The sequence below is a fragment of the Castanea sativa genome, chromosome 1 (genome assembly GCF_040712315.1).
Source record: "Castanea sativa cultivar Marrone di Chiusa Pesio chromosome 1, ASM4071231v1".
In the NCBI taxonomy this organism is placed as follows: Eukaryota; Viridiplantae; Streptophyta; class Magnoliopsida; order Fagales; family Fagaceae; genus Castanea; species Castanea sativa.
Window position 1 is genome coordinate 70,517,882 of NC_134013.1, and position 22,920 is coordinate 70,540,801.

The 22,920-nt window shown below is 33.5% G+C and overlaps 2 protein-coding genes and 1 long non-coding RNA gene across 6 annotated transcripts; 1 reads left to right on the forward strand and 2 right to left on the reverse strand.

Annotated features, from left to right (window-relative positions):
* The first annotated feature begins 623 nt into the window (after nt 1–623).
* On the forward strand, nt 624–12,896 carry LOC142610566 (uncharacterized). 4 transcript variants are annotated; one of them, XR_012839837.1, is made up of 6 exons: nt 624–942; nt 2,003–2,056; nt 2,991–3,153; nt 3,233–3,332; nt 5,108–5,320; nt 12,840–12,896. It is a non-coding gene; the product is annotated as an uncharacterized LOC142610566 (long non-coding RNA). The 4 variants fall into 4 exon arrangements; XR_012839838.1 differs by lacking the exon at nt 12,840–12,896 and having other exon boundaries at nt 643–974; nt 5,108–5,945; XR_012839839.1 differs by lacking the exons at nt 624–942; nt 5,108–5,320; nt 12,840–12,896 and adding an exon at nt 3,434–3,598 and having other exon boundaries at nt 991–2,056.
* On the reverse strand, nt 6,961–8,720 carry LOC142610559 (7-deoxyloganetin glucosyltransferase-like). Its single transcript, XM_075782398.1, has 2 exons — nt 8,164–8,720; nt 6,961–8,073 (listed from the first exon to the last, which is right to left on the reverse strand). Exons 1-2 carry the CDS (start codon nt 8,678–8,680, stop codon nt 7,148–7,150), a joined length of 1,443 nt encoding a protein of 480 aa, XP_075638513.1. The 5' UTR covers nt 8,681–8,720; the 3' UTR covers nt 6,961–7,147.
* Nucleotides 12,897–14,456: 1,560 nt separating the features above from the next.
* LOC142610582 (7-deoxyloganetin glucosyltransferase-like) lies at nt 14,457–16,215 on the reverse strand. Its single transcript, XM_075782430.1, has 2 exons — nt 15,664–16,215; nt 14,457–15,573 (listed from the first exon to the last, which is right to left on the reverse strand). The coding sequence occupies exons 1-2, from the start codon at nt 16,178–16,180 to the stop codon at nt 14,642–14,644; spliced, it is 1,449 nt and encodes a 482-aa protein (XP_075638545.1). The 5' UTR covers nt 16,181–16,215; the 3' UTR covers nt 14,457–14,641.
* Nucleotides 16,216–22,920: the final 6,705 nt, after the last annotated feature.

Sequence of the window (22,920 nt, forward strand, 5' to 3'; positions counted from 1 at the left end):
CTGAAATATTGTTTAAAAAATAGGACCACTCTCCTATTAATTTTTAAATTTCTTTATCCACTTATAAATTAGATTTTCAAAATAAAAATTATATATATATATATATATAGAAAATCTACAAAATAGGACTACTAACCAAAAAAAAAAAATAAAAGAGTGAAAAAAATAAAAACTCTCCACAATCCCCACTTTCTTCTAAAAAAAACCATCCCACCTTCTAAAAAAAACCACCCTCCCATTTCTATTAAAAAACACCTGTCCTAAGTTTGGTAAAAATTAAAAATTAAAACTACCCTGCCTTCTTTAAAAAAATCTCACCCACGGTTTCCTATTAAAAAAAAAAAAATCTGCAGCATATCACATAAAAAAAAACCCAAGAAAAAAAGAAACTAAACATATTTCAATGTTATTTTGTGTTCATTTTTTAGAGTTAGCTATATTTTTTGGCCATATTAGTGGTTTTAAATCTACAATTTTTGTGAAAAAGTAAGTGTAAATTTTAAATTAAAATAAGTGAAAAAATATAATATTAATAAAATTAATAATAAAAAGTCTTATCTCAGGCGTGCATTATACGTGTGACGATGCTAGTATATATTATACAGGTGAGAGAGAGTGACTACAATATCTTCTTCTCAGGTTCTATTTCTCAGTTCGCACTGCCAATCGAGTCCGCCAATGGAGTCCACCGATCTATTTTCTTTTTTTCTCCCCGATATGGGTTTTGGTCTTAATAGCCCCGATCACCAGTCCTTTATTACCGGTCACCACTAACGTCCATCGCCGGCACCGCTAGAAAAGTTTCACCGACCGTCATCAGATGCCATCACCACCGCCGGTAGTAACCAAAAATAAATATTTAAAAAAACCCCCCAACAGACCCCACTAGCCATCACCTCGTGGGTACCATGGCTGAATTCATCTTCAAAATCGACTGCAACGGTGCGGCATTGATGGATTCGTGAAACCACCAAGTGTATTTCCTTTTTTTTTTAATTTTTTTTTTAATGTTGTGGTTTCTGTATATTCGTTATCAGATTTGTTTTTGGACTTTATATGCCTTTATATTCTGTTTGGTCGCTGAGAAAATGTGGAAAAGAAAGAAAATTTAGTTCTATTGATGGTAAAGTTTTCGTCTTTTTTTGGGTGGTTGGGGGTGGGGGATATCGTTTAACTTAGTTGAGGAAACCAGAATACAATAGAATATGATATTAAAAGAATTTAAAATATAAATTTTTGTCTGGTTTTCTTGGCATCCAAACTGAGCCTAATTAATTTCAGGGGGGTTCTGTTTGTTCTGGTTCTGGATTATGTTTGTTTGTTTGTTGTATCAGTTGTTTGCCTTTTCTATTTATATTTATATCTACGGCTGGATTGGATTTTTTGTACTCAGAACTGTGTTTGGCTAAGAAGACAACTAGGTATCCTCTTTAAGGCACTGTCTCAGTTTCCATTAACGGGCAACTCATGAATTGTGCGGTTGACTTTGCATTAAATTCTTGCAGAAAGGACCCAATATTGCTTTGAAATAGTCTCCATCTTTGTTTTGTTTGAAGCATACTCAACAAAATGTCTTTTTTTGTTTCAATTTTTAGCTGTCATGAATTATTTTATTGTGGAAGGTGCTGTTCTAATATGATGTAGATCCTGCTTTTGTTTGCAACTCATTGCTTGGTTGTCCTTATATGGGATCTCCATCGAAATGGCTATGTTTTTAGTTTCAGAAAGCATTTTTAGCTTAATAGTTTATCATTGGAGAGCAGGCTACTATCCCTTTGCAGAATCCTTAAAAATCATTAGGATTAGTTGTGGTGGTGGCTTCTCAAAATTTACCACTAGATGTCAGACTTTAGTGTCAAATTTGCCAGTGTTTTCAGTTTCAAAAAGCATTTTAAGCTTAATAGTTTATGATTGGAGAGAAGGCTTCAATCCCTTTGCAGACTTAAAACTCATTATATATTTATTTTGATCTTTCCTCTCTATTATTTTTTCTTGAACTCAGGGGGAGAACCATAGAAGATCAAATTCTACTTTGGCTTTGTCTCTTTAAAGAATGGTTAGTGATATTTTTACTTTAATTTTAGGATTTTTCCCTTACCAATATAGAATTTTCTAATGTTCCTTCACTATCAGATTTTTATTACTGCAAGGACCAGTTTCGAGTGTATGATTTTTTTGAAATTGTGTTCTAGCCCATGCATGACAGGAAATTTGATGGGTTTATAAATCTTTGATCTCAGAAATATGAATAAGAAACATTTAATATTTTTCTTTGTTTGGTTTGTTGGTGCTGAGATGTAAACATTTAAGATTTTTTGTTTGGCTGAGGAGGGTCACTTTGTCAACAGTGTAGTAAATATGTGGTTCTAGACTTCAGCTCTGTTTTCATTTCTTTTAATTCAGACTTAGAATAGTTTGAATTTGTTGGCTTTCTTTTATTTTAGATTTAGGATTGAGGTTGGAAAGTGTATTTAATTGAGTTACTGCCAAAGATGGGCTATATTTTCCAGATATAGAAACCTAACAAAACTTGATGTTATTTGTAAATTACAATTAAATACGTAAATCTGTTAAAATAGTTGTTTTTTTAAACCCATTACAAAAATCGTTTTTATTGGGGTTTTAGAATGGTGGATAAACTAGCTTTTGCTTTTTTAAAATCATTACAAATAACAATATGGGACTCAAATTTTTCATAGCTAAACCTGCGAATTTCATAAGATTTGTTATTGTTTCTGACCTCAACTCAAATAAACTTCAATTCTAAATATTCTGAAGTAATATGTTTGCATATGTAGATGTGGGTCATGGGTTTGTATATTAGGTCATTCTTTCCGTTGGGTTTGTGTTTGAACAACTTTCAGTGAGTTCATTTGGGTGTTATGAACACATTCCTATCTCTCTTTTTCATCCTTTTCTATTAATATCAGTTTGTGTTTAATATATTGTAGATTAAATAGTATTTACTGATGTATCTTAGTCATTGGCAGCTTGGGGGAGGTTTGATATTGTGGGTCTTCTAAGTTAGAAGTTCAATAGCAGTTTTGGGTATATGGGGACAACCAAAGATGCAATGGACATAGATTATGAATCAATCTTTTGCTGTGATGTTAGCAACTACACCATTGTTCAAATGAACTCACAAAACACCGGGTATGAATTGATATGGTCTCCATGTATCTTTTAGTTTTGTTTTTAATTTTTTCATTCCACTTATCTTTCAACCTTGCAGTGCCACGAGTACACAATTGAAGAGCTCATCACAAAGAGCTTCAACAACGTTGACATTATCCTCTTTAGCAATCAGATTGGCCAGATGAATATGGAGAAAGGTACATCATGGACAACAGTACCTAATCTTTCTCCCTCTCTCTTTGGTATTGAAACACTAATTTTTCATTTTTTTTTCCTTTTGGGTTTTCAATTCTGGCAGATTATTATTGGAACACCAGTGTTTGAAGAAATGCTTAAACTGAACTTTTTATTGGATGTGTGGCACCCAATTGTTTATGCACGTACTATGCTATTTACAGATTTCTTTTAAATTTTGTTGTGAATTGTGATATCAATATTTGGTTAAGATTAATACTTTGAACTAGATTCTCATGTTTTTGTTGATTTATGGTTAGATACATAAGTAACTTTCTTCCTACCAGATAGTTAGATACTCTTTTTCTTTTTTTGGTAAAAATTTCCACACCCTGCTGTTGTTGATTAGTCATAAAGTTAATTAAGCTATTTGTGTCTTAGTGAGAAGAACATGTATTTTCATGTTCTATGGTTCTATCTACCAAATTACTCTCAGTTCTTGGTTTGCAAAAGTCTGATTGCAAAATTAAGATTAGAGCTCTTATAGAGAAGACAGTGACAATGTGCCATTTTTTCCAGGGCTTTCTGCCATGGAAGCTTATGCTGCTATGCAAAGGGTTCACCCAATGAAATTTGGATTTCATTAGCATATCAAATTTCAGTTTGAGTCCGACAAAATCTTTATTCAAAATTTCCACATTTTCCCTCCTTTCAATGAGTTCATCCTTCAATTGATTGATCTCACTTTGCAAAGCCATCTCATGGGAAACATGCAAACCTTTCAGTTCTACTTTCTCAGCCTTAGATTGCCTTATTTCTTTTTCTAATGATCCACTTCTCAATTCCCATTCTTTGAGCGTAGCATCAAACAAGGTCTGCTTTTCTGACAAACTTGAAATATCAGATTGCAATTGTGCCTTCTCCCTAGAGAATTGTTCTTGGGCATCACGCAATGAGGTGGTCAGAGTAACCGAAGAGTTTCGACAAAAATCTCTTCTTTCCAATAATTTTAGTGTCTAAAGAGAAGTTATATTTAGGATTTTGTAGAACTTTTTTGTTATTTCTATAATCCTATTTGATAACAAGCCATTGATGAATTTGGGATCTAGAGTAACCTAAGAGTTTCAACTAGGGGCTAAAACTTATTGACTATTGGTCCATTAAAAAATATAATGGAGTGTTTCTGTAATTTGGTTTTTGGATTATTTGGTTTACTGTTTAATATAATTGAGATTTCGACATAAGATTCCTAGGTTGGAGTTATCATTTTTTATACAATATGGAAAATCACTTGATGATGACCTCTTTAAGCTGGCAACAACATAGTACAATGTTGTTTTCTTCTACTTCTAACAGAGTAATTAGCTTAAAATTAAAATTAGTCATTATAGAAAGGGAGTTATTAAGACGTGAAATTTCAAGGAAGAAACTGAAAAACACAAGGAACTAATTTTCTATAAAATTTGATGTGATTCAAAGATTGTTTGTTTGGTTAAAGAATTGAAGTTTAGCACTGAACTTTGAGTGAGTTGAAATATGATGCAAGAATGAGCTTTTGGTATGAAATTTGGTGTGACAACATCTCTCATACTAAATCTAAACACGTGAAAAGGGTTTAAGTATTTTGTAGTGTAACATAATCTATTTATGCTTTTCAATTCATGTTTACTATTTTAAGTCATGATATTCAGTCACCTGGCATAAAGGGAAAAAAAAAATCAGAGGTTGAAATCCATTTTTCATTCCCTGTATTTGAAGAGTGTTTATGACAATAAGTATGATATATGATTTGTTGCAGTGGGTATTTTGGCTCTGGAAAAGTTTTTCCATATTAATAAAGTATAGTCACACTCATTATGGCTTTGGGAAGTTGTAAGTGAAGGGTACCCGTACCAATGCTGAGTAGCTCCTGTTCCTGTTGCGGTTAGAATTATATTGTGCCATTGTGTGTGTGGTGCATTTGCTTTATGGGTTGTAAATTTTTTTGGTGTTTTGGCTACTTTTGTTTCAGGTGAATTTCATGTAAGATGTGGTTGAGATTTATAATAGAAATGGTGTGTTTAGCTAATTTCAAGCAAACCTTCCGCATCTTTCTCTTCCGCAATTGTGTTGTTTCAGATCATCACCTTCATGATCCTTTGTATTTGAGATATTTACATGATAAATAGTCTTCAAGTATGTTCTTTTAGGTTAACACTATAATAATTGAAAGCAAGAAACTCCTAATTTGTAGCATCTCCCTTATTTGATTACAAGGACTGCACTACTCATATTGTCATTTTCCTGTGGTGCTAATGACTAACATGAATATATTCTTTTCTTAAGTTATCAATTTGTATTTTACTATATAATTAAATGTTATCAGTTTAGTTTCTTCTTTTATATGGTTGGGAAAATTACAAAGAGGTAAACTATGGTTAGAAGTGATTGGATTCATATGAGCATAAAATGTTTGGGTTGGAAGATCAAATCAAAACATTGAGAAAACAAATCAAGGAGTTGAAGAAGAGGCTGTTCGAATCAAAATAGAACTTTATCCGATGACTGTTGTAATAAACTTTTTTTTTGCCATTTCATTCCATACCGTATATTTCTTTGTTGTAGAATGCTTATTATTTTTTTTATGCTAAGCACCTCATGGTAAGCAAAGGTGAAGAAAATTTTGCATTAAAAATGTCTAGACATGGATTCGTACCTGCTATGGAGACATGGAGTGTTTAACAGCAAAATTAGTTAGAGAACTTTGTCTTTTATAATACACTGCTTTTTCCTTCACCTTTTTAGTCTATACAATGTGATTCTCAACAAACAAAAAAAAAAAAAAAGTCTATACAATGTATTTCTCCGTAGTGGAATGATGCTAATTCTTCTCTCTCTCCCTCTCCCCCCCCCCCACCTTTTTTTTTCAACCTTAATTAGGGTATGCAAAATTGAAGAACAATTTTTCACTAAAAATGTTCATCCAAAATATCATTGCCCTCACAAAAAAGAAGGGGGATAGTTCAAATATAATATAAACTTGTGTATCGCACAAGTTTGCAACTAGTTATATAAAAATTACAAATCTTTTATTAAAAAAATCAAAGTTCGAGGCTCTCCTCACCTGTTGTTATAACTATCAAATTCTATAAAAAAAAAAAAAAGACAATTAATAGTTAATTTTTATGTCCAAAATTTTGGGATCAGCCAAGCCACAAAGAAACATATGACAATGTTTCAGGAAAAAGAAATATCCATGATGTATTTCAATAGAAAATTGTAGTAGTGAACATTTCAAGCCTGACTATGGACTGAAGGGAGTTTCACGATATTTAATACAGGATCAAATTACTTCAATTAAAGATTCAAATGGTCAGATTTCAGGGAAATCTCAGTTAAATTTGGTTAATCCAATCAAAATTGATTGAAATCAACAAAAAATTTGGGCAGATAAAATTTTGTTAATCTCTTTATACAAGACTTAAATTCCATTAAAATTTAAAAGCCAATAAAATATGGTATCAATAACACTGATATTTTGGCAACAACGGGTAGAGATCAAAGCAGTAGAGCTATTGATTTTTCCCAGTGTCCTTATGTTTTTCAATGCTATGTTTAGGATGTAATATAATTGGGTTCAGTCAAAGAGTGTCAGTGCAGTAAATCTAAATGTTTATATCTTAAATAATACATTCTGTTTATTATTAAAAAACATTAACAATAACAATAACAACAAAGGGTTAACCTCGGAAACAAGAAAATATAAAAAATAACTTGAAAAAAGAAAGACCAAATTGAGAGAGAGTCTAAAGACAAGCAGAGTAACAGATCCTAAGCTTAAGGAGGGTAGCAGGGTACATTAGCCTTTTGATAAAAGCACTTCACTCACCAAATTTTTTAAGTTAATGGATGAGGAACCAAGTGGACCTGTGGCCTCTTCGGCTAATTTTTTCCACTCCATGGCCTTTTTCTTCATTTTCTTTCCCTTGTCTCCTTCCAACAATTCTCTTACCATCTTCTCTACTTCCTCTCTTTTGACATCAAAGTCAATTTCCATGCCGATGGCCCATTCATTGCAAGTATACTTGCAATTTGTTTGTTGATCTGAAAAGAATGGTAAGCAAAGCATTGGCACTCCTGCGCATACACTTTCAATGGTGGAATTCCAGCCGCTATGTGTCAAGAACCCTCCAATTGAGAGGTGGTTTAGCACTTTCTCTTGAGGGCACCAACTAGTTATTAGACCTCTTTCTTTAATTTCCTCCTGAAACTCGGGTGATAAAATTGTTGATCCGCCTTCAACTAAGTCAGGCCTAATTATCCACAAAAATGGGTGCTTACAATTTGCAAGTCCCCAACCAATCTCAACCAATTGTGATGGTGTCATGACAGCTATGCTACCAAAACTCACATATATCACTGAGTTGGGTGCCTTTGAATTAAGCCAATTGAGGCACTCGGTTTCTTCCTTCCATAAACCATACCCAATTGATTCCAAATGATCATTGGATAAGTGATTGAGTTGTGGTTCTAGAGGGCCAATAGCATATACATGAGGAAACATGGTAGAGAGAGCATGCAAAACTTCTTGCTCTAACTCATTGAATGTGTGAACAATAATTCCTGAAGTACTAGGAGCTCTCTCTATTAAATCAATCGTAGATCTAAAAACAATATCATTTGGATCAATGGTTCGGCATGGAAGATCCCTCAAACGTATGTCTCTCATACCAGGAATCCAGTCTATAATTGTGTCAAGATACCCATTTGTCAAATAGCTCTCATCTGCAAAGACAAAAAAGATTTCAACATACAATGATTAATTACAATAAAATAATGCAAGATTTCAATTGGATTTTGCAATTTTTTTTATACCTTTAAGAGGTAGGATGCCTTTGTCCATGAGAGAAGGAATCTGCAGAATACCCATTACGCTGCAAGCAGAGAGAGTGAAGAACAACACAACAGGGATTTTGAATTCTTGAGCAGCAGTAATTGTAAACGACATGACAGCATCTGAAACAATACAAGTAACTGGAGGATTATCTGAAGTTGCACTGTTGAATTTTACAAGGAGGTCAGAAAATGGAGCCAAGAAGTTGTTCATAATGGATTCACAAAGAGAAGGGATGTCTTGAGTGGCGTTGATGTCTGATGGAGGAAGGCCATCGGGGATGGTTTCAAATCGAAAGTCAGGCAAGCCATCTAAGGAGTTGGGACCTCTGGATTTCATAAGACGTTGGTGGTTGAACTCAGTGTTGACAAAGGTTATGTGAAACCCTTCATAATGGAGAAGCTTTGAAAGCTTTAGCATTGCCTTTATGTGACTTTGAATTGGGAATGGAATACAAACTGCATGAGGCTTATTAGCTACTTGCGACTTTGAATCCATTTCCTTCGTTCTGTAGTGTGTGTGAGTACAAAATGCATATGCCTAGTCTTATAATATATACATTCTCTTCCTTGGACGCCAAACATATGAGAAATATCCAGCCGCTGCTCTTTGACTCTTCTCTTCCTTGAACGCCAAACATATGAGAAATATCCAGCCGCTGCTCTTTGACTCTTCTCTTCCTTGACCGCCAAACATATGAGACCGCTCTCTGACTCTTCTTTTCCTTGGACGCCAAACATATGAGACATGCTCTTTGACTCATGGACAACTTTTTCTCTTTTTGCTTAATAAAGAATGATTACCAGCAATATAGATATATATTTTTTATCTGTCTGCCGACAATAGTTTGGCACATAATAAGCGTATATGCCCATTCATTATATCTTATAATATACTTTCTCTTCCTTTTGTGTGCTTGACAAGTGACAAGTCACTTGACAACCCCCGTGAACATCATTCAAAAATTCAAACTCTACCTCTTCTGTTTTGTGTGCTGTGCCCACACATCAGAATACTACAGGTACAATGACTTAGAGTATTTATTTTAGGCCTATTTTAGTATTATTATTTAATACGTATATCAATATCAATATTTATTTTATTTTATTTTGGTTAACATCAAATTTTTTTTTTATAAGCAGCAATATCAATTCTATTATAAATATTATATATATATATATATTTTAAAATATTATATAGATAAAAATAGACTTTTGATCCCTATATTTTGAACCGATTTCTATTTTGATCTCATTTTGCTACTAATGTAGTTCCTAAAAAAAGAAAATCAATTCTATTTTGGTCTTTGCCATCAATCCACTAACAGAAAAGTCATACGTGACAAACAAAATACACTATTAGAGCATTACCATCAACTCTTCTATAAAAAATGTCATTTTAACACACTAAAAGTCTATTTTATTATTTTAGTATGTCATTTTGACACACTAAAAGCCTATTTTATTATTTTACCACAATATTTTACAATACGCTATACATGATCTACCATTTTAACATTACACCACGTTAAAATTAAAAAAAAACCCCCAGCTATTTAAATAAAAAAAAAAAACCAACCAAATCACCTACTAGGCTACCATTAACCACCCACACATCCCACCACCACTGGCACTGCCATCACCCCCACAACCCTCCACCAATTCCATAAGAACCCACCGCCTGAGACAAAAATGCCATCAGACAAACAAAAAGGAAAAAAAAAAAAGAAACGAAAAAGAGAAATAAATAGAAGAGAGAGAGGCCGGCGGCCACAAAAGCCATCAATCCCAGCCCCACACCGTTTGAAATGCCGATCTCAAACCCAAAGAAAAAAAGCTTTCCACAAGTGTGAAAGAAGAGGGAAGAAAAATATCAGAGGGAAGAATTAAAAAGCCGATAACCCAGAGAGAAGAGAGGAGAAAAAAAGAAATAAGAAAAGAAAAGAGAGATGGCCAGCCTCTGTGAATGTACGTGTGAGAGAGAAGAGAGAGAGAACAGAAAAAAATAAAAGGGGTAGGAGAGAGAAAGAGAGAATAAAAAATAGTTTTTTAATTTTGCAACATGCTAACGTACGTTCTCTCAATAGAATGGTACTGTAGCAAGTATTGCAAAAATGCTAAAACTTTTAGCATTTAAAATACTTCATGAATTTTTTTTGTTAAATACTAAAAACTTTTAGTTTTTTTTTATTAAAATAATATTTAAAAATTATTTGACATTTTTTAAATGTCACATTTTAATTTTAAAAAAAATCATGTCAAAAAATTAAAAAAACATTTAATTAAAAACATTTTTTACTTTTCATTATTTATTTATTTATTTTGGTAAGAAACTTGTTCTTATGATCTTCCCCAAATCAAAACATACACTTGTTGCCTTCTTCTTTTCTATTGCTGCTCTTTTCGGTCTTTTCCTTTTCTTTTTATATTTTGACATTTAAATAACATTCCAGAACATGTTAGATTAATTTCACATATTAATATGAATTTCGAGTAAAGTAAGTTGTCCATGTTTCGTGAATTTTTGAAGCACTTAAGGCGATAGAAGTAAGAAATCAGAGTTATGACTCAAGCTGAATTAGTTCTAGTTTTCCATTTGGTGGGAAATTTTTAAAGCAAACCAAAGAAACTCCAAAAAAAAAAAAAAAAAAAAAAAAATCCCAGAAACCATACGGTAAACAGAGCCTAAAACCTCCCCAAAAAAAAAAAAAAAAACTCTCAATTTCTACTCACCCAAAACCCCATCACAGCAAACAACAATATTCACAAGAAACTTCAACAAATAAGAACACCCAGCAACAAAGAATACCATTGGTAGAAAGAAAATAACCTTAATCTGTACCAAATTCCCAAAATCCACATGCATAGCCGAAGCCCACATCCAAGTTGTTTTTGAGATTAACCCAAATCTGTACCATTTTGGAAGCCAATCAACCAATACTCCCTTGAAACCCCAAAAATCAAAAAAAAAATAATTTGTAGACCAAATAGCTTCAGCCTTCAGCTCTACGTCCTCCACCGCCGCATCATTTTCCTCATCCCTCTAGCCAGTCCTCCACCTCCGTCACAAGGCAGATCAACCTTTTATTGATTTGGATCTTGACTCTTGACTTGCAGATTGGCCTTGTATTGATTCGGTTGCTGTCACGGCATGGCTGGCGGCGGCCCAACGCGAAACTAGTGAAGTTGAAATGGGTTCAAGGTGGCGCTTTGGTTGAAGATTAACCGAATGAGGGTGGTGATTTAAGAAGTGTGGTGGTCGGGTTCTGGGTTTCAAAGTGAGTTTGGTGATTGAAGAAGTGCGGGTTGTGGCTTCTAGGATTTGATGATTTTCTGGTTTTGAACTTTCTGTGCTTGTGGCTTTGGGAATTGATGATTTTGCTGGGGTTTGAGAAAATGAGGGCTTTGAGATTTATGACTTTGTTTTTTAGCTGAATTTTTTGGGTTTTCTATGTGTTTGTTTCTCCAGAAAATTTTTGGGTTCGCTGGTTTGTTTGAGAGGAAGAACATGAAGTTCATGTTCTGGGGAAAGAAGAAATGAATTTTCTTACGAAAAAAAAAATGAAAAGTAAAAAATTAGAATAATGTTTATTTTTAATTTTTGTTTAAATTTTGTGATTGGCTTTTTTTTTTATTAATTTAAATACTGACATAGCATTTTAAAATGCCAAATAATTTTTTTTAATATTATTTTGGTGGACATGTTAGCATCTAAAATGCCAATAGTGCATTCCGTTTGTTACGTAAGACTTTTTTGTTAGTGGGTTGACAACAAGGACCAAAATAGACTTAATTTTGGTCCATTAAAAAATATAATGGAGTGCTTCTGTAATATGGTTTTAGGATTATTTGGTTTACTGTTTAATTAAGATTTTGACATAAGATTCCTAGGTTGGAGTTACCATTTTTTATACAATATGGAAAAGCGCTTGATGATGACCATTTTAAGCTGGCAACAACATAGTACAATGTTGTTTTCTTCTACTTCTAACAGAGAGTAACTAGCTTAAAAATTAGTATTAGTCATTGTAGAAAGGGAGTTATTAAGACCTGAAATTTCAAGGAGGAAACTGAAAAACACATGGAACTAATTTTCTATAAAATTTGATGTGATTCAAAGATTGTTTTTTTGGTTAAAGAATTGAAGTTTAGCACTGAACTTTGAGTGAGTTAAAATATGATGCAAGAATGAGCTGGTATGAAATTTGGTGTGACAACATCTCTCATACTGAATCTAAACATGTTAAAAGGGTTTAAAGTATTTTGTAGTGTAACATAATCTATTTATGCTTTTCAATTCATGTTTACTATTTTAAGTCATGATATTTAGTCACCTGGCATAAAGGGGGGGGGGGGGGGGGGGAATCAGAGGTTGAAATCCATTTTTCATTCCCTGTATTTGAAGAGTGTTTATGACAATAAGTAAGATATATGATTTGTTGCAGTGGGTAATTTGGCTCTGGAAAAGTTTTTCCATATTAATAAAGCATAGTCAAACTCATTATGGCTTTGGGAAGCTGTATGTGAAGGGTACCCGTACCAATGTTGAGTAGCTCCTGTTCCTGTTGCCGTTAGAATTATATTGTGCCATTGTGTGTGTGGTGCATTTGCTTTATGGGCTGTAAATTTTTTTGGTGTTTTGGCTACTTTTGTTTCAGGTGAATTTCATGTAAGATGTGGTTGAGATTTATAATAGAAATGGTATGTTTAGCTAATTTCAAGCAAACCTTGCACATCTTTCTCTTCCGCAATTGTGTTGTTTCAGATCATTACCTTCATGATCCTTGTATTTGAGATATTTACATGATAAATAGTCTTCAAGTATGTTCTTTTAGGTTAACACTATAAAAATTGAAAGCAAGAAACTCCTAATTTGTAGCATCTCCCTTCTTTGATTACAAGGACTGCACTGCTCATATTGTCATTTTCCTGTGGTGCTAATGACTAACATGAATATATTCTTAAGTTATCAATTTGTAATTTACTATATAATTAAATGTTATCAGTGTAGTTTCTTCATTTATATGGTTGGGAACATAAAATGTAAACTGTGGTTAGAAGTGATTGGATTCATATGAGCATAAAATGTTTGATATGGAAGATCAAATCAAAACATTGAGAAAACAAATCAAGGAGTTGAAGAAGAGGCTGTTCGAATCAAAATAGAACTTTATCCGATGGCTGTTATAATAAACTTTTTTTTTTGCCATTTCATTCCATTATGTGTATTTCTTTGTTGTAGAATGCTTATTATTTTTTTTATGATAAGCACCTCATGGTAAGCAAAGGTGAAGAAAATTTTGCATTAAAAATGTCTAGACATGGATTCGTACGTGTATGGAGACATGGAGTTTTTAACAGCAAAATTAGTTAGAGAACTCTATCCTATGTCTTTTATAATACACTATTCTTTCCTTCACCTTTTTAGTCCATACAATGTATTTCTTTGTAGTGGAGTGATGCTGATTCTTCTCTCTCTCTCTCTCTCTCTCTCTCTCCCCCCCCCCCCCTTTTTTAACCTTAATTAGGGTATGCAAAATTGAAGAACAATTTTTCACTAAAAATGGTCATCCAAAATATCAATGTCCTCACAAAAAATAAGGGGAATAGTTCAAATATAATATAAACCTGTGTATCGCAAGAGTTTGCAACTAGTTATATAAAAATTACAAATCCTTTGCTAAAAGAATCAGAGTTTGAGGCTCTTCTCACCTATTGTTATAACTATCAAATTATATGAAATGTAAAAAAAAAAAAAAAAAAATTAAGACAATTAAGAGTTAATTTTATGTCCAAAATTTTGGGATCAACCAAGCCACAAAGAAACACATGACAATGTTTCAGAAAAAAGAAAAATCCATGATGTATTTCAATAGAAAATTATAGTAGTGAACGTTTCAAGCCCGACTATTGACTGAAAGGGGTTTCATGATATTTAATACAGGAACAAATTACTTCAATTAAAAATTCAGATGGTCGGATTTCAAGGAAATCTCAATTAAATTTGGTTAATCCAATCAAAATTGATTGAAATCAACAAAAAATTTGGGCGGGTAAAATTTTGTTAATCTCTTTATACAAGACTTAAATTCCATTAAAATTTAAAAGCCAATAAAATATGGTATCAACAGCACTGATATTTTGGCAACAACGGGTAGAGATCAAAGCAGTAGAGTTATTGATTTTTCCCAGTGTCCTTATGTTTTTCAATGCTATGTTTAGGATGTAATATAATTGGGTTCAGTCAAAGAGTGCCAGTGCAGTAAATCTAAATGTTTATATCTTAAATAATACCTTCCGTTTATTATTAAAAAACATTAACAATAACAATAACAACAAAGGGCTAACCTCATAAACAAGAAAAAAAAAAAAAAACTTTAAAAAGGAAGACCAAATTGAGAGAGAATCTAAAGACAAGTGGAGTAACAAATCCTAAGCTTAAGGAGAGTAGCAGGGTACATTAGCCTTTTGATAAAAGCACATCACTCACCAAATTTTTTAAGTTAATGGATGAGGAACCAAGTGGACTTGTGGCCTCTTCGGCTAATTTTTTCCACTCCATGGCCTTTTTCTTCATTTTCTTTCCCTTATCTCCTTCCAACAATTCTCTTACCATCTTCTCTACTTCCTCTCTTTTGACATCAAAGTCAATTTCCATGCCGATGGCCCATTCATTGCAAGTATACTTGCAATTTGTTTGTTGATCTGAAAAGAATGGTAAGCAAAGCATTGGCACTCCTGCACATACACTTTCAATGGTTGAATTCCAGCCGCTATGTGTCAAGAACCCTCCAATTGAGGGGTGGTTTAGCACTTCCTCTTGAGGGCACCAACTAGTTATTAGACCTCTTTCTTTAATTTCTTCCTGAAACTCAAGTGACAAAATAGATGATCCGCCTTCAACTAAGTCAGGCCTAATTATCCACAAAAATGGGTGCTTACTATTTGCAAGTCCCCAACCAATCTCAACTAATTGTGATGGTGTCATGACAGCCATGCTACCAAAACTCACATATATCACTGAGTTGGGTGCCTTTGAATTAAGCCAATTGAGGCACTCAGTTTCTTCCTTCCATAAACCATACCCAATTGATTCCAAACGATCATTGGGTAAGTGATTGAGTTGTGGTTCTAGAGGGCCAATAGCATATACATGAGGAAACATGGTAGAGAGAGCTTGCAAAACTTCTTGCTCTAACTCATCGAATGTGTGAACAATAATTCCTGAAGCACTAGGAGCCCTCTCTGCTGCATCAACCACAGATCTAAAAACAATTTCATTTGGATCAATGGTTCGTACAAAGCTTGGAAGATCTCTCAAACGGATGTCTCTCATACCAGGAATCCAGTCTATAATTGTGTCAAGATACCCATTTGTCAGATAGCTCTCATCTGCAAAGACAAAAAAGTTTTTAGCATACAATGATTGATTACATTAAAATAATGAAAGATTTCAATTGGATTTTGCACTTTTTGTTACACCTTTAAGAGGTATGATGCCTTTGTCCTTGAGAGAAGGAAGCTGCAGAACACCCATTACGCTGCAAGCAGAGATAGGGTAGAACATCACAACAGGGATTTTGAATTCTTGAGCCGTAGTAATTGTAAACGCCATGCCAGCATCTGAAACAATACAAGTAACTGGAGGATTATCTGAAGTTGCACTGTTGAGTTTTACAAGGAGGTCAGAAAATGGAGCCAAGAAGTTGTTCATAATGGATTCACAAAGAGAAGGGATGTCTTGGGAGGCGTTGATATCTGATGGAGGAAGGCCATCGGGGATGGTTTCGAATCGAAAGTCAGACAAGCCATCTAAGGAGCTGGGACCTCTGGATTTCATAAAACGTTGGTGGATGAACTCAGTATTCACAAAGGTTATGTGAAACCCTTCATGGTGGAGAAGCTTTGAAAGCTTTAGCATTGCCTTCATGTGACATTGAGCTGGGCATGGAATACAAACTGCGTGAGGCTTATGAGCTATTTGTGTCTTTGAATCCATTTCCTTCGTTCTGTTGTGTGTGTGAGCGCAAAATGCATATGCCTAGTCTTATAATATATACATTCTCTTCCTTGGATGACAAACATAAGAGAAATATCCAGCCGCTGCTCTTTGACTCTTCTTTTCCTTGAACGCCAAACATATGAGACTGCTCTTTGACTCTTCTCTTCCTTGGACGCCAAACATATGAGACATGCTCTTTGACTCTTTCAAATAATTTGTCAAAATTTGGATGAATGTAAAAATAAGAACAAGAAGAAGAAGGCAGATGCAAGCAAGATGAAGGCAGATGCAAGCAAGAAGTGAAGAGGTAGTTCAGGCAGAGAGGCAGAGGAATGAAACAGAGCAGTTCAGGCAGAGAGGCAGAGGAATAAAACAGAGCAGTGTTGGAAAAGATGAAGTTTGCTATACGACTGACCTGAGTTTGAATATACGACTTGTAGTTTAGTTTTAAGTTTATTAGAAGATGTATATAGGGACACGTGTAATTCTGGGATTAGTTGAAATTGGGTGTTAGATTAGGATCCGTATAATGTGGGGTTAGTTGAAGGTTAGTTATTTTGTTTTCTGTTGTTAGTTCTTGTATATATACATATTGTACAAATCAGTTTGGGATTTTGATATACGAAATAGAGAAATTCACCAATCAGTCTCTTCTTTCTAGCTTATCTTTCTTCTCTCTAGCTATCTGTTTTTCTTATATAATTGACAACTTTTTCTCTTTTTGCTTAATAAAGAATGACTACCGACAAATTATTTTTTTGATCTGTCTACTGACAATATTTTGTCACATTATAAGCGTATATGCCTATTCATTATATCTTATAATATACTTTCTCTTCCTTTTGTGTGCTTGACAAGAGACAAGTTAGTTCACAACCCAGGAATATCATTCAAAAATTCAAACTCTATCTCTTTTGTTTTTTTAATATAACATTATAACTATTTAGTTCTTATTCAACTAGTGTGCTGTGCCCACACATCAGAAAACTACAAGTACAATGACTAAGAGTATTTATTTTAGGCCTATTTTACTATTTTAGTATTATTATTTATTACGTACATCAATATCAATTTATTTTATTTTATTTTTGGTTAACCTCAATTTTTTTATTTTTTTATAAGCATAGATATCAATTCTATTATAAATATTATATATATATATATATATATATATATATATATATATTTTTTATGAGAATATTATATAGGCAAAAATACACTTTTGATCTCTATATTTTGAACCGATTTCTATTTTGGTCTCTAAAATCAATTTTATTTTGGTCATTACCGTCAACCCACTAACAAAGAAGTCATACGTGGCAAATGAAATGCACTATTAGAGCATTACCATCAGCTCTTCTATAAAACGAGAGAAATGATATGTCCACAACATTTTTACAACATATTTACAACATATCCTAAGTGGTAAGTTGTTACTGGTTGTTATTGTTGAGGCAAAAAAATAATCTTAGTATTAAGTTCAAATTTGAACCAATAACAACTAAACACCTATGATTTGTTGTGAAAATATTATAAAAATGTTGTACACGTAGCATCTCTAAAAAAGAAATGTCATTTTAACACACTAAAAAGAAACTTAGGGCCTGTTTGTTGAGTTATTTAGGGCCTGTTTGTTAATATTGTGTGAACAACAGTTTTTGTTATTTAAATAACATAATACGTATTTCCACAATATTTAAACAACTTTACTGGAACAATATTACCAAACCGGCCTTAGATTTTGGTTTTTGATTTCACAATAAATTAACAAAGTTATTCAACACACTAAAAACCATTTTCTACTCACGCCATTTCAACCCAAACACGCCATTTTAACACACTAAAAAGAAACTCTTATTTTCTACTCACCCAAAACCCCATCACAGCAAACAGCAATATTCACAAGAAACTTCAACAAATAAGAACACCTAGCAACAAAAAAAAAAAAAAAGAACACCCAGCAACAAAGAACACCATTGGTAGAAATAAAATAACCTTAATCTGTAACCAATTCCCAAAACCCACATGCATAGCCAAAGCCCACATCCAAGTTGTTTTTGAGATTAGCCCAAATTTGTACCATTTTGAAGCCAATCAACCATTACTCTCTTGAAACCCCAAAAATCAAAATAAAATTAATTTGTAGACCAAAGAACTTCAGCCTTCAACTCTACGCCCTCCACCGCCGCATCATCTTCCTCATCCCTCGAGCCAGTCCTCCACCTCCGTCACCAGGCAGATCAACCTTTTATTGATTTGGAGCTTGACTCTTGACTTGCAGATCGGACTTGTATTGATTCGGTTGCTGTCACGGCATGGCTGGTGGCGGCCCAACACGAAACTAGTGAAGTTGAAATGGGTTCAAGGTGGCGCTTTGGTTGAAGATTAATCGAATGAGGGTGGTGATTTAAGAAGTGTGGTGGTCAGGTTCTGGGTTTCAAAGTGAGTTTGGTGATTGAAGAAGTGTGGGTTGTGGCTTCTGGGATTTGATGATTTTTCTGGGGTTTGAGAAAATGAGGGCTTTGAGATTTATGATTTTGTTTTTGAGCTGAATTTTTTGGGTTTTCTGTGTGTTTGTTTCTCAAGAAAATTTTTGGGTTCACTGGTTCGTTTGAGAGGAAGAACATGAAGTTCATGTTCTGGGGAAAGAAGAAATGAATTTTCTTACGGAAAAAAAAAAAGAAAAGTAAAAGAAAAAAAAAAGATTAATGTTTATTTTTAATTTTTGTTTAAATTTTCTGATTGACTTTTTTTATTAATTTAAATACTGAAATGGCATTTTAAAAAGCCAAATAATTTTTTTTAATATTATTTTAGTGGACATGCTAGCATCTAAAATGCCAACAGTGCATTCTGTTTGTTAAGTAAGACTTATTTGTTAATAGGTTGACAACAAAGACCAAAATAGACTTGATTTTCTATTTTTAGGGACTACATTAGTAGCAAAATCAATTTAGAGACCAAAATGGGATCGGCCCAAAATGTAGGGACTAAAAATATATTTTCACCTGTTATATATTATATATTACTAGTATAATGAATTAACATTTTAGCTAGAGTTTAAATTATTAAATAAGATATGAGTTGATAAGTTTAAATATTGTAAACAAATTATATGAGCTTTGACTAATGGATATATATATATATATATATATATATATATATATATATATATATATATATATATATATATATATATAATACTTAGCGATAAACTCGAAATGGTACACTAGTATTAACTAGTACTGAAATATTTGGTTTCCTTAATTAAATCAAAACGGTCTTCGGTATAGTATGACTCTCTAGCGCCAAGCACATAAGAAATAACCATAATAGGAAACTTTTTCTCTTTTTGCTTAATAAAGAATGACTACCAGCAATAGTTTGTCACATAATAAGATTTGTTGGGAAAATGCCGTAGACGTAGCATTACTTATAAATGACGGATCACTTGGCCTAAGAAAAAAAAAAACATCATATTATTACCAGTAGTTGCTCTTTAATTTTATATCAACTTTAGCAAATGTATGAATGCCACCGATATTTTATGTAATAAGTGGGTTTAAATAGCTCAATTAGAAAAGTTTCTAGACATAAAATAATAGGTCTACATTATCAATCTCATTTACACCGAAAATCTGTTGATATCTTTGTCTGATAATAAAAAACAATTGTTAGAGCATTTTCATTAGCTCTTCTATAAAAAATGTCATTTTGACTCATTAAAAGCCTACATTATTATTTTACCACATCATTTTACAATATTCCATTCATCAGATGTTTTATTCTTCAATTCTATACATTAAAATAATATATTAACCTCTCCCATCATCATCATCATCATCATCATCAACAACAACAACAACAACAACAACAAACAACGGCACAACCACCATTGCCACCAACAACTACTGCCGCAACAACACCGACAACCACCACCAGCACAAACCCATATCCACCAACACCACCTTTAAAAAAAAAAACACTACCAGAAAAATTGTTGCGGCCACAACCACCAGGAAAAAAAAAACCCCCTACCACCAATATCAACCCATAACCACTCGAATCACAACCACCAAAAAACAAAAAACACAACCCACCACCGACCCACCGCATCCCACACACCCACCCACTACTGCCGCCAACCCACCCACAACTGACCCATCCTTCAAAACCCATTCACAAGCCGGCCCTCCCACCACCGAATTCGCACATCAGAACCCACCACCCCCGATTCGCCCATAACCAACCAACCCACCCACCTCTGAATCTGTCCATCACAACCCACCACCATTGATCCGCCCATCACCATCTCAACCCACCCACTGCCGAACCGAGTATCAAATCACTACTACAAAAAAAAAAAAAAAACACAGCAGCAGAGATTGGCATCAGGTCGGGGAGGTGGCGCTGCAAGGCTGAGAGGAAGAGAGAAAGGCAACGAGAGTGAGAAGAACAAAGAGTGATTGAAGTGGGTTGGAGAGGTTTGATGTCTGAGACTCTGAGGTAGAATGAGAGAGAAGAGAAAAGAAGAAAGTGATGAGAGAGGAGAGAGAAAAGAGAATAAAAAAAATATTAAACACTGATACCATTTCTGTCCGTCCGCTCTCATATTTGAGAGCGTACTGTTCACTCATGCCAAACATTTTGGCATTTACAACACCTGATGAGAGTGGTTTTTTGATATTTGGTGTGTCAAATGCCAAATATTTGACATTTAACACACCTAATGAGAATGCTTTTATTGAGCGGATGCCATAAAGTAGACAACAAAGAACAATTGTTATATGTAATAAACTAATAATATAGTTAAAGTTGTTATGACTTTAGCTAATGTATGCATAGTACTGAAAATTATATGCAATATAGTTTAAGTTGTTATGAATGTAAAGTGGCAGACATTTTTTTGGTATGCAGTCTAACCTCTAAAACTCAATCAAGATTGCCACCTCCTCTTGCCAATCAAGTTTGTCATCCTCTTATGCCAATTAAATAGTTTGGCACTATCAAGAATGCTTCAAATAACATATATAAATGTGTGTGTTCAATTATGATATGAAGAGACAAAGATATCCAAAAATCTATAATGTAATGTAAATAACCACTTGAATAAAGAAGTTTTTATCTATATTATATTATCTCTAGATTTCTTTATTTTGTCTTGATATTTCTTTTACTAGTAAATGGATATTTTGTGCATAATACATTATAAGTTCATATAAAATTTGTAAAGTTGTGATTTTCAACTATGTTTTGTTGGCTTTAATTCTGTGTTAAATTTAATTGTATTCTGTCAATCTTTTATCGGTATGTTTGTGGGATCTAATGTAAGGGTTGAGTGTGAGAGTTTGGTAAAGAATTGTGAAGACAATGAAGTTCGAGACTTGCTCACCACTGACTCGCGAGTGGACAACCTGCAAAAGGTCACGTGAGAAGCACATGCTAGAAACTGAATAGTCTCTTTCCAGGTTGTATTTTGCGAGTCACTTCGCGACTTGGCCAACCTGCGAGTGACCTGCGAAACTCTCTGTTTAGATGATTTTAAAGAGTGCTTTCCTCATTTCTTTACCCACACTATATAAGCCCACATTACTCATGAAATTATAAGGAGACTTTTAGAGTGAAATCCCTAGCAATACACTTGAGAGTTAGAGATTGTAAACCCATAATTATCTACATAATTTCTCTTAGTTTTCCTCTACTCCTACCTCTCCAATTACAAATTCTTGAGCGGTTCTTAGCCTAAACACTTACTTCACCCAATTTGAGTGTTGAGAGAAGTTTTGGTGCGTGTGGGAAGCATTTGAAGAAGCCGCCATCGATTGGCGGATGTAATTTGGAGCTAATTTTGGATCCTAATAACTAGTGAAGAAATGACTCAGTGAAGTTCGTTGGTAGCTGGAACTCAGAGGGTTCAAGTATAGTAGGTAAATTAGGTTTGGAGGGTCTTTTTGATGTCCTTGTACTCCAACTTTATTCACTAGTGGATCATTTCAGTTTGGAGGGATGTGGAAAGGTTTTTCGCCGAATACTTCGGTTTCCTCTTCGGTAACACGTCTCGGTGTTATCTTGTTGTTTATATCTCTCTTCTCTTTCTCTTTAAGCTTTACATTTATTGTTTATTGTATATGCTTATACTTTAGCGAGTTGATCAGATTTTATTAAGATACACTTACTCTTATTCTGTATTTAGTTAAGTAGAGTAAAAACAATCTAGCCGTAAGTTTTAATTTGGGGGTTTAAACAAGCAATAACAGTTTTACTATTGAGCTTTTTAGAATAATTTTGTAAAAAATTATTTTTATACATCATGTATAAATATCATATTCATCAGGTAGTATTATATTTGATAATTGGTTATATTCCAGGTCATTAAAAAGTGAGTAAATATGAATTATTATGATGATATAATTCAAGTATGAACATACTATTTGAATGAGCTTACAAATATTTAATATCAAATGATTAACTTAATCACATAATTATTTTCGATATTTTTTTTATAGAGTGTATAATTAAAAGAATTAAATTTTGTAAGGATGTGGTGTAAAACCCATGTTTTATCCCTCTAATCCCAACAAGCCACATCATCTTATCACATATTCAAGAATAAGCACAATTACACCCAATCAATTCTAATACTCATATATAAATCCATACAAAATGAGAGTTTATTGAGATGTTATTAGGTGTGGTAGGATGTATTAAATTTTATGTAAAATGTTGATGTGACAATC